A 12119-nucleotide genomic window follows, 5' to 3' on the forward strand; every position below is an offset into this window, starting at 1 on the left:
TTGTTTCGCAAGTCCTGGTGGCCGCAAGTCCTGGTGGCCACAGGAGAGAAGAAGAGCCCAGGCCCTGCACCCAGCCTATGTACCCAGCACCTGGCCGCAGTACCCAGTGTCACCTGGGCAACAGCCAGAGCGGCAGGGAGCCAGCACCTACCTGGCCACAGCAACTGACCCCCCCCCACAGCAGCACCCCACATCAGGCAGCGACCAGTGATGGGCCCCCAGCATCCATCTGTGCCTTTTACTAGCAGAGGGGGGATTTTCACCCTCATTTTTTATCGCATTATTTATTGAGCAGCTTTATAAAAATTTTTAGCACAGTGTTAACCCCGTGCAAGTCCGTGGGGACAGTTAAAACCCCGAGAGCGCTCTCACGCGCATGCCAGAGGCAGGGATGCGGCACCATGACGACGGGGGGGGGGGGGGGGCGAAACATGCCCTTGCTCCGGGCACCATGGAACCAAGCTACACCACTGCATGGTACTACTGTATATACCAGGTTCATTGTCTGTAGGCTGCAACATAGGGATTCTTTCATTAAAGTCTCTGTTTTTTTAAATCAGTCTTTATCTTGTGTTTATTTATGCAGATAATCATGATGTCCAACCAGCCAGAATATTATAATAGATACTGAAAGTGCACTGATATAATTCATTTTGTGGGAGGCTGTCATCTGAGAACTGCAACTGTGCACCTCATGAGAGTATGACTGTCCTCTTAGAAATTTTAATTTCAGAGATGCCTGCTAAAGGTTGGACAAACGGAGAAGTTACACAGAGCAGCTAATCGGCTTCTACAGATTTGTCCTCATACGACATTGTTGCAGTTACACCTGCCGGCCCCTTTTTGTGCATCCGCTCCTGCGAGACTCTGCTAGCCCTTTTTTGTCCCAAGTACCCAGGGCAAACCAGGAGACTGTGCTGATTTAATTTGATATGCAACACTTGTTTATCGCCGTGCGACTCAGAGGCAGATTTATGAAGCCTGGTAAAGTGATAAAGTGTCCGGTGATAACGCAACAGACAATCAGCTCCTAATTACCAAGTTACAGGTTGGGTTTGAAAATTTACAGTTAGGAGCCAATTGGTTATTGCATTATAACTTACAGTATCACCTGTCATTTTATCACTTCACCAGACTTAATCTATCTGCCACTGATCTGTATATGAAGTTTTCAAATGTAGCAGCCATAGCTATTTCCCACTAATAGTTCCAATGTGGCCAAAATACAGATTCAGTCACACATTATACAAGTGTCATATCAAATGAATCCGCTCAGCCCCCCACATTGTGACTTTGATGTAACTAATAAGATAAAGACAAACATGGGATCTGCCAGCTCACTTGCAACATGCATCGCACACTGGAGGTTATTCTGATTCACTCAGAAAGGCACAATCACTCTCTAATGGACAAAACCATATCCACATGTTCTTCTCTGCTCTTTAGAAGAAGGCTTGTTACATAAAGAACAAAATAATTCATTAAATTAAAACTAGTCCATACATACTGTAAGCTGAAAGATTCCCTCTTCTTCGCTTGGAACCAGAGCCATAACCTGCGCGCCTCCCCCCCCCCCCCTTATTTTCCAAATACATCCATAGACAAAAGTTTTGCGAATGGCACAAATATTAATTTTCAGTCTGCTGCCTCAGTATTACTTGAGGACTGGCAATCCTCGAAACCACTGCAGTTGGGATACGGTCATTGGGTCACCAGCAAGTTGTTAAAAAGTCATTAGGTAGACAACATTAGGTCGACATGTGTCTAGGTCGGCATGCAAGGAGGTTGACAGGGTCATTAGGTCGACAGGGTCATTAGGTTGACATGGGTTAGGTCGACAGTTAAAAGATCGACATGGGGTTTTTCACTGTTTTTGGAGCCGACATGTGCCGACAGGCGCTATTTCATGCCCTACCATCCACTAGGGTGTGGTGGGAGAATAAAATAGTGTGCCGAGCATAGCAAGGCACCAAGCCCAAAGCAATGTCGAGCGCATCGGCGCACTTTAAACTGTGTCCATGTCGACCTAACCCATGTCACCATATGACTCTGTTGACCTAACCCATGTAGACCTAGACTCATGTCGACCTAAATGCATGTCAACCTAATGGTGTCGACTGTCTAACATCTTTCTGGTGACCAACTGATCCACACCCCTGCAGTTAGCCGTGCATCTTAAGATATCTTTTATGCCTCAGTTTTTATCATTGCCATTTGCATATACTGGACAAAGGACAAGGCTGGAGATGATTATGTCATGCTGAATGAGTTATAATAACATAACTGGAAGCTTTATAAGGAAGGTGGTCATTTAAATCATTATTTTTCTTCTGTTAACCTTGTTTCCTGAAACACAAGCAGTCATCATTGCTTTGCACAATGACAAGGATACTGCTGCCAGCAAGACTGCATCTCAATCTACCATTTATTACATTATGAAGAAGGAGAGAGGTTCAATAGTTGTGAAGAAGTCTTCAGGGAGCCCAAGAATGTCCAGTAAGCACCAGGACCATCTCCTAAAGTTGATTCAGCTTCGGGAGTGCAAAGCTTGCTTAGGAATAGCAACAGGCAGATGCGAGTACATCTGTATTCACAGTGAGGCGAATATATATGGGTAATGGCCTGGTGCCATGAAGGGCAGCAAATAAGCCACTTCTCTCCAGGAAAACCATCAGGGGCTGACTGATATGCTACAAAAGGTACAAGGATTAGACTTTTGAGGACTGGAATAATGTAATTTTCTTTGACAGTCTAGCACTGAGGTCTAGCCCAGCGGCCTGACAGCAATACCCTCTGGTGGCACAGTCTAGCAATGAAAATTTGCATGGGATATAACTATGCTAAATAATCACACATTGCAAAGCTTACAACCAAATATTTACAAAGGGCATGGCCTAGCACTATATTCTAACGAGGCCATTAGCTAGTGCCATATATTAATGAGGGCTTGGTTTAGTGGGCAGTATATTGGGGACTGGTTTAAAATCTTGGTGGTCGGAATCCCGGCGGTCAAAATCCCGACAACGAAATCCCAACAGGGGGGGGGACGTGGATCGCCCCCCTTGTGGACACCCACAGAGGGACAAAGTGCCGGGATTTCGGCAGTCGGGATTCCGGCCGTCAGGATTTAAACTGCATCCCCTATATTGAGGTCAGACAAATTCATCTGATGGTGCAAGGTGCTCTTTCCTGGAGCAGGGAAACAATTACTCTTTGGCTTCCTAGCCTGCGTCCCTGCGGTGCTGAGTATGACAAAGCCCGGGTCCCTGCAGTGAAGTGGCAACAACGCGCTATCTCCGCCGCCCGGCGGCGCGGGAAGCGATTCTAACTTTGAAAACACTGGCTGCACACTGATTGGCTGAGATTCAGCCAATCAGCATGCGCCCAGTGTTTTCAAAGTCACAAGCGCTTCCTACGCCGCCGCACTGCGGAGATAGCGCGTTGTTTCCACTTCACTGCAGGGACCCGGGCATCGTCATACTCAGCGCCGCAGGGACCTCCAGGCTCTCCCTGAGCCTGGTATTGAATAGCTAACATGTAGCTTCTAATGCATGGTAAATGTCATTGAGTTGACTTAATTTAAATAAAGATATTTGCATTTTTTTTCCCAGCCCAGATAAATGTACTGAAAGCTGTGGATAATAACTTACGGTAAAAAATACAGGCATACAGGTTTACCACTAAGAATTTGAGAAATGTGCCATTGGTATGGTGGATGCCAAATATTTGGGGTACATTGTGGGCAGAGGACAGGTTAAACCTCAGCCTAGTAAGTTAGAAGTGGTTCTCACTTGGTCTAAACCTAAATCTAAGTCGCAACTTAGGACATTTCCAGGCTGGTGGGATATTAACGCAGTTTCATACGGGATTTTGCCACTAGAGCATCTCCACTAACTGAATATAGGGGCAGATGTATTAAGCCTTAACAAGAGATAAATGCAAGGGTGATAAAGAGAGATAAACGTCCAGCCAATAACATGCTAACTGCCATGTTACAGACTGTGTTTGAAAAAAGTCAGTAAGGAGGTGATTGGCAGGACGTTTATCTCTCTTTATCACCCTTGCATTTATCTCTTATTAAGGCTTAATACATCTGCCCCTTAGTCTAGTATCCATTCCCAAGGAGCGGAGAAAGGCTGACACTGAGTAGATTGCTCTCTGTTCTGGGGGTAGGGCACCTCGGACAGAGACAGCGAAAAGCCCAGCTTAGTACCTTAACCTTGGGATCGGAGAAACACTGAGACTGAGTAAATTGCTCTTCCGAGGGGGCCTCAACCCCTAAGGGAGTCATTTGAAAAGCCCAGTGGAGTACCTATTCCCATGCCAGGGGCTGGAAAGTACCCTATGATGGGAGCAGAGAAACACTTGGTCGGACGCTGATCGGTCGGCTGCCTGGAGTCCGAGGCTGCACTGTGCCCCCGGGGAAACTCAGGGGTGCCGAACATGCACGGGTGATCCCAAAAATCCCCATGCACTAGTAAGCACTAGCACTGCACACCTTACCCTTGCCTCTCTCCCCTCTGTATTACCCCTCTTCCCCTATTTACCACGGAGACTTTCCATATATTCGCTCCCTTTCCATCCCCTTTTCTTTCTCCTCTGTTTTTACCTCTCCCGTAATCTCTCTCCAATCTCTCTCTCTCTCTTAAATTAAATAAATTGTGCTTAAATGTCATCCTTAGGTCCAGTTATGTGGTGAGGAACACAATTCACTTCTGTTTCCCCACATATTTTATAATTGGAAGCCCCAAGCACTGATTTTGCCTGTTTCATTGGCCATAAATAATTTGAATTGGTTCTGGACCACCAACTAAGGCATCCCTGCAAGCGCTCCGAGGTTCCCCAGGGAGCCTAGGCACACAGTTTGGGAACCACTGGCTTAAATAAAAGGAACAAACCAAGCAAGTGATTGTATCTATAAATCTGCAGCATTAGGGATATCAACATGTAGAAACTGAGAAATTAATGCTAGCATGTTTATTCATGGTTTATGTAAGTAATAAAAACGTTATCCTCATCGCCAGTTTTTCTGTTATGACGTTACCTTTACTTTATAGCAATGATGAATCATATATATTGTATGTATTTTATTTCTTGGTGGTAGACACAGACAGCATGGCTGTTGTATTTCTTAGACACAGATGACATGGCTGTTTTTTTAATTAAGGTGTCAGGAAATGGATCATAGCTCTGCCAGCTGACACCAGCGAATCCCCACCCCAAGATTCTGATTCAATCAAATAACTGAGATTGCCATTGGTTGGTGAAACCATCGATGGTCATCCATTGCTTAGTTAGCATCCATCGATGGCCACTTACCATATTGCCATCCCTACTCCTTCTATATCACTCTTCTTTCTGGCCAGCTTTCCTTCTGCGCTGATAAATCCTAAAGATGCACTAATTCATATTACTGCTATTTGATAACTATATACTTAGATAAGATACTATAAATGTAATGGTTAGCATTGCTGACTCACAGCACTGAGGTCATGGGTTTTATTCCCACCATGGCTCTAACTGTGCACAGCTTGTATATTCTCCCCGTACTTGCTTGGGCTTCCTCCGTGTACTCCGGTTTCCTCCCACAAGCACCGATTTGTTGTTAAATTCAACATGTTGGGCAACCTGATATACTGATATACTGATTCTGATACCTTTTGGTTGGAATAGATGAATGGTGTAAATTATTATTTTGTTCTTTAACAATCATCTGCAAAATGCAGAATTGCCCCAATTGAAAGGCAATTAATTCCAATTTCAGTAAACATGCTCGATTGTAGGTTTTGTTTTTTTTCACTAACATGGTAGTAATACCGAAGATGGGATTTTCGCTATGGGCAACCAATCAGATTATATCTATTATCTTCTAGAAGGTGCTCAATAAATAAAAAGTAGAATCTGATTGGTTGCTTTGGACAACATCCCATCTTCAATAGAATGCCCATCTTAGTAAATAACCCCATTGTATCTCTTCTGCAGCTCTGTTCGCACCTTGCCATGCACTCACTGTATACTGCAAAGCTATATAACTATGGGCCTTATTTTGGTTCATTCTTTCTGACAAAATCCTTCTTAGATGGACAAAACCATGTGCACTGCAGGGGGGCAGATGTAACATGTGCAGAGAGAATTAGATTTGGGTGAGTAATTTTGTTTCTGTGCAGGGAAAATACTGACTGCTTTATTTTTACACTGCAATATAGATCTCACTTTGAAGTAAAACCCCACCCAAATCTAATTCTCTCTGCACATGTTACATCTGCCCCACCTGCAGTGCACATGGTTTTGTCAGAAAGAATTAACCAAAATAAGGCCCAATGTGAGTTCTATAAATGCCAATCTTATGGTCTTATACATATTACATTTAATGTAATAAGTACCTAAACCCACTGATGTCTTCAAACGTAATTGCATTATTAAAATGTCTTGGATCACAATTAGTGATAGTTACAGTAAGTTCAATTGAGTATACATATTAAAATGGCTCATACAATACTTAACCATTAGCAATATATCTTATTGAATTAACTATTGCTTCAAGGAATACAATTTGTTACAGTAAATATCAGACTTGCCTACTCGTCCAGAAGACTCCTGAATTCGGTAGACCACCCAACTGGACACTGAACACTTGGGACTATGATGATGCGATTTGCTGTGAATCATATGACCATAGCTATGCTATGATTAGGAGGCAGTGCCTGCATATTACACCGGAGGGTTTATTTATTAAGAGTCAAGTTGTACAACTGATCACTTCAGATTGTGTTTCTGCCTGACATTTAAAAGCACAATGTTATTACTAGCAAGACATGGCTAGAAGAAGCATTGCCCTTTTAAATAATTGACAGAAACACAATTCTAACTAAGTTGTTTTTCATATATTAACTTCTCCTTAATCCCTGATTTCCTAGCATACACCAGTAGTTAATTATGATGTATATTTAATAAGACATCCATATTACTCATCTATATTCAATCAAATGTATCAGTATTTAATTTTCCACCTAATAATTCCTTTATTTCTCTATTTAAATAGATTGCATCACTTATTTCTTCAGACAAGGAATGTCTTCGTCCTCAAAAGATCTAAAAAATACATATTTATTTATTTGTTTAATTATTTAATATTTCTGTATTAACAGTTTTATATTCCACTGTGCGTTGCAATTGGAGACAGTGATACAACAAACTGGGTATTTACAGATAGTCAAAAAGGTGGAAAGGTCCTGCTCGCAATGCTACATTCTAGCGGTCTATTCAAGTCCGTTTTTTCCACTAGCCAAAAAAAAAATGGCCTTTACTATACAAAAGTGGCCGTTTTCGCACAATTTTTAGTCATGTTTTGCCAAAGCAGTTCACTTGTAAAATCAGCACTATAACAAATGCATTTTTTTAAGCCACTATAGTTTACATTTTTTCTTTATTTGTATTTTTTCTGTATTTGCTTTACAGTGTAAATTCCTGTTACTGTATTTATCTGGTCCATTGTTTGCTGCTTCATTATCTATACCACTGGCTTATAATAGTTAAGCTCTTCCCTTTAGTTTCTCAACAAATCGTAGCAACAGGTACTAGATAAATGACATGTACAATCAAATTGGTTGCTATGGGCAACATCTCCACTTCTGAAAACCCTCACTTTAGTATATATACCTCCATGAGTTTTCAGCAATTAAACCAGTAGATTAGTGGTGCCAAATATGGCCCTCAACGCCCCACAGCTCAGCTTTTAAGGCTGTACATGCTTAGGCATAAGATAACTCATTATTAGTTTCATTAGTACCTCAGTCAGTTTGATTGTATCATCTGTGCACAAGCAGTGATTTCCTATAAACCTGGACTGTTGGGTGCTTTGAGGACCATGTATGGGAACTATATTAGTAATTAAATGCAGAATGCATTTCAGAATACATTTATTGTGTAATAAAGGATAATTTTGAATAATGACCTCTGTGAATTCTTAAGTCTCATACATATGGTAATAAAGTAGTTTCCTGCAAATAAAAACTTTACACTTACCAATGGTTCTCCCCTGAATGCTTTTATTTGCTGCTGTTATCCATTCTTAACACCGCTGCTAGGCTCATCTTCCTCTCCCGCCGCTCTACCTCTGCCTCTGTCTATCTCTTCACTGGCTCCCAATTCCTTTTCGAGTTCTCTTTAAACTCCTCACCACCACCTACAAGGCTCTCCTCCTCCACCGCTCCTTACCTCTCTTCAGTGATCTCTATCCACACTCCCTCCCATCCTCTTCGCCGACAGTCGCCTGACCTCTCACCTAGTCACCTCCTCCCACTCCCGTATCCAAGACTTCTGCCCCCTGCACTGGAACAACCTCTCGCCACCCATCAGGCTTTGTGATTCCCTTACCTCCTTCAAGCGCTCCCTCAAAACTCACTTCTTCTGACTAACCTAGCCCTCCTCCTCCTAACTTCTTCCGCTCCTCCTATCCTGCCTACCCTACCCCTCCATCTGCTCCCATCTGTTCCTACTTATCCTATTGTTTTTTGTTCGTCCACCCACCTCCTTTTAGTCTGTTAACTCTTATGACTAGGGCCCTCCTTCCTCACGTACTCACCCTACCTCTTTACCTCACCAGTGCTCCTGCCCTGTTCTTCCCTTCCTCTACTTCTGGGGTAGCCAACTCCAGTCCTCGAGAGCTACCAACAGTTCATGTTTTCCAGGTCTCCTCACAGAATCACAAGTGATGTAATTGGCTCCACCTGTGGGTCATTTATAATGTGTCAGTGAGTAATGAGTGCACCTGTGCACCTGTGAGGTGAGCTGGAAACCGTGAACTGTTGGTAGCTCTTGAGGACTGGAGTTGGCTACCACTGCTCTACTTTATCTTTAGTCTCCTCGACAATTTCGACACCTACTTCAGAACTGATGATGATTTTATTTCTACCAGCTATACCCCTATTTATGCTGTATTTTATCAACACACCCTGTACGTTACCTTGTAATTTGTTTTTTGTTTGCTATGTACAGCGCTGCGGACACTTTGTGGCACCTTATAAATAAACAAACTACTACTACTGTTAAGGTGACCACATTGTGCGCTGTGATGTACAGGTGTCGCTGTAAATTCAAGTGGTTCATATGAGCATATAAAGTGTATCTGTTGTCTCATGAACAAAATCATTTTCCTCTACTTACTATATTTATTTGCACATTTTCTTTCCGCTATTCTTTCAGGTGACGTTTCCCAATAGTAGCAGTGAAGGATGAAAGTTCTGTATGGACCTCAGTAGAAGCAAACCTTAAAAAACATTGAAGTCCTGACAAATTTTATTATGCTTTATTTGAAACCGACAAACTTTTCTTTGTACGCAAAGAATACCAATTATATATTGTTCCTGTTCTCAGTTCTTCTTACATTGACATTGTTGATCCTAAGTAATTATTCTTGGTTTCCGTTGAGATCCATTAGTTTAGGCAATCATGTACACAGAATGCTTTCTGGTCAATTAATGAAGGTAAAAACAAACACTTCTCTTAAGCTGGACAATGCCTACAATGTAACGTCACTGAACAGATCTACAAGTTACTCAATTACTACAATTGTGGTGCAAAAGACTATTTCATCCGAAGAGCCGCCTAAAATACTTCAGAAATACGAGTATATGATTAATGAACCTAATAAATGTAAAGAACAAGTTCCCTTTCTTATTCTGCTGGTGACCGTGGAAAGATGGCAGCAACAGGCTCGTCAAGCTATAAGACAAACATGGGGAAAGGAGGATTTTATAACTGGCGTCAAGATATTAAGACTATTTTTGTTAGGATCTGATACCAGGCTTACTATTGATGATGAAAAGGCTCTTTTGATTGAAAGTCAGGAATATCATGACATTATCCAACAGGATTATATAGACACCTACAACAACCTAACCATTAAGGTAATGATGGGTTTGATGTGGGTGGTCACCTACTGTCCACAAGCCATGTATGTGATGAAGACAGACAGTGACATGATTATTAATACAGAATATTTAGTAAGCGTGCTTCTGAAACCAAGCCTAACCCCAAAAACTAACTATTTCACTGGATATGTAATAAGAAATGCTCAACCCATACGTGACACAAACAGTAAATGGTACATGCCCCCGGGTATTTACCCAGAGAATGATTATCCCCCATTTTGTTCTGGCACTGGCTATGTTTTCTCTGGAGATCTGGCACAGAAGATAGTTGACATCTCCCCATTTATTAGATGGCTCCACCTAGAAGATGTGTACATTGGACTTTGTCTTGAGAAATTGGGAGTTCAGCCTGCCGCTCCACCAAAAGACACTGATTTCAATGCCTGGAGAGTTCTATACTCAGACTGTGGATATAACCAGATTGTCACATCCCACATGTGGAATCCTCAGGAGATAATAATTTACTGGAATATGTTCCAAAAAAACAAACATCTTTGTGCCTAAAACCTAATGAAACTACATTGGTTAATAAGCAAATAAACTGATTTTCCAGCAAATACAATTTAATTTAAAATGCACAATGGTAGATCTGTATTACAGTTATGTGGCTTGCTCATTTCCTTTTGTCCAACATTCATTTGCAAAATCACTGAAACAGAAGACAGTACATGTAATAGCCTGGGACTTGCAGGCATTGGCCAATTATTGCTAAATCAGCCTGATGTTTTAAAGGGCCATCATTTAATGCAAACCTTGTCTTTTAAATAATTGCTCTTGTCAAACATTGGGCTAAATCACCAGCAACTCACCGATGCATGCAAGTTGTAAGCTAAAGTGTTACATTTTCCCCATTGAATTTATTTGCAATTGTTTTAACTTGTTTGCACTTTATATTCGACATCTATTGTTAAAGAACAACTGACCGAATCCACGCAGCATTTATAAATTACAGCAATTAGACTCTTTGCTCATTCATGTATTTAGCTTCACTATCTAGAAAAAAGATGGAGTCTGCACAAGTTGTTTAACAATTTTGAGAATGAATATATTGATATATCTCAGAAAACTAATATAAAGCTGTGTACACACGGGGGAGATGTATTGCTCAGCAATATATTGCTGAGCAATATATTGCTGTTTCTCCTTTTCATCAGCGACCAGCGATTTGAACAGGGCTGAAAACGGGAGCGCGCACTCCCATCACTGGGAATATGGTCGCCAGCGACCATATTACCAGCGATTTCAGCCCCTATCGCCCCCGTGTGTACACAGCTTTAGGGCTAGTTTGTATAAATTATTAAGACTGCATTTGACTTGTGGTGTGCCCAGACTATTTGTAACAATACAATGAACTTAAGCTGGCCATACTTCGGAACAACCAGCATCTGAACTGGATTGTGTCATGATTTCCCTGGCAGCTTCCCAGACACACAATAGATATGTGTAATTCACATAAGATCTATCGTTAGAGCTGCAACTGGCAGCATACTGATCGGTAGTAGTAACTTTCTGATCATGTGTGCAGTACATACCTGGTTATACCAGCGGATGAGCGGCTGGGCCAGCGATGATACAGGAGCATGCATCAGTGCTCACCGCTCTTTGCTGCCCTGCACACACTGTGTGGCTTTCAAGCTAAAAGGAGCTCAAACGAGTAAACTCAAAAGCTGTGTACACACGGGGGCGATAGGGGCTGAAATCGCTGGGAATATGGTCGCTGGCGACCATATTGCCAGTGATTGGAGTGTGCACCAGCGATAAATCGCCTGGTGCGCGCTCCCGTTTTCAGCCCCTGAATGGTCGCTGGTCGGAGGAGCATGCTCCTCCGACCAGCGACTTCCACTGCCTCTTCTCCCGGCAGTGTGACATTTTCATCTGCGACCATCTCTGGTCGCAGATGAAGACGGGACACTGAGCAATATGATTGCTGAGCAATATATTGCTAGCAATATATTGCCAGCGATCATATTGCCCCGTGTGTACGCACCTTAAGTCCCCCAGTGTATATGGGCCTTTACCGAGGGCCCTCAAAATATGAATTTGTTATATTTTGAAAAAGTTACTTTTATTGGATATCCTGATAAAAAATATTTCTCAATATAATTATATAGCATTAGCTAGACATGTTCAAATGAGTCATGATCTCCACACAATTAAGATGCTTACAACAGTACATTGAGGTGAAAA

At 42.1% G+C, this 12119-nt stretch overlaps 1 protein-coding gene across 1 annotated transcript; it reads left to right on the plus strand.

Moving 5' to 3' along the window:
* Positions 1–9210: 9210 nt before the first annotated feature.
* Positions 9211–10845, plus strand: LOC146027044 (beta-1,3-galactosyltransferase 2-like). The gene has a single exon (XM_083158055.1). The coding sequence runs from the start codon at positions 9303–9305 to the stop codon at positions 10434–10436; it is 1134 nt and encodes a 377-aa protein (XP_083014181.1). The 5' UTR covers positions 9211–9302; the 3' UTR covers positions 10437–10845.
* Positions 10846–12119: the final 1274 nt, after the last annotated feature.

Source organism: Crinia signifera, chromosome 8 (assembly GCF_055691185.1).
Source record: "Crinia signifera chromosome 8, ASM5569118v1, whole genome shotgun sequence".
NCBI classification, from domain to species: Eukaryota; Metazoa; Chordata; class Amphibia; order Anura; family Myobatrachidae; genus Crinia; species Crinia signifera.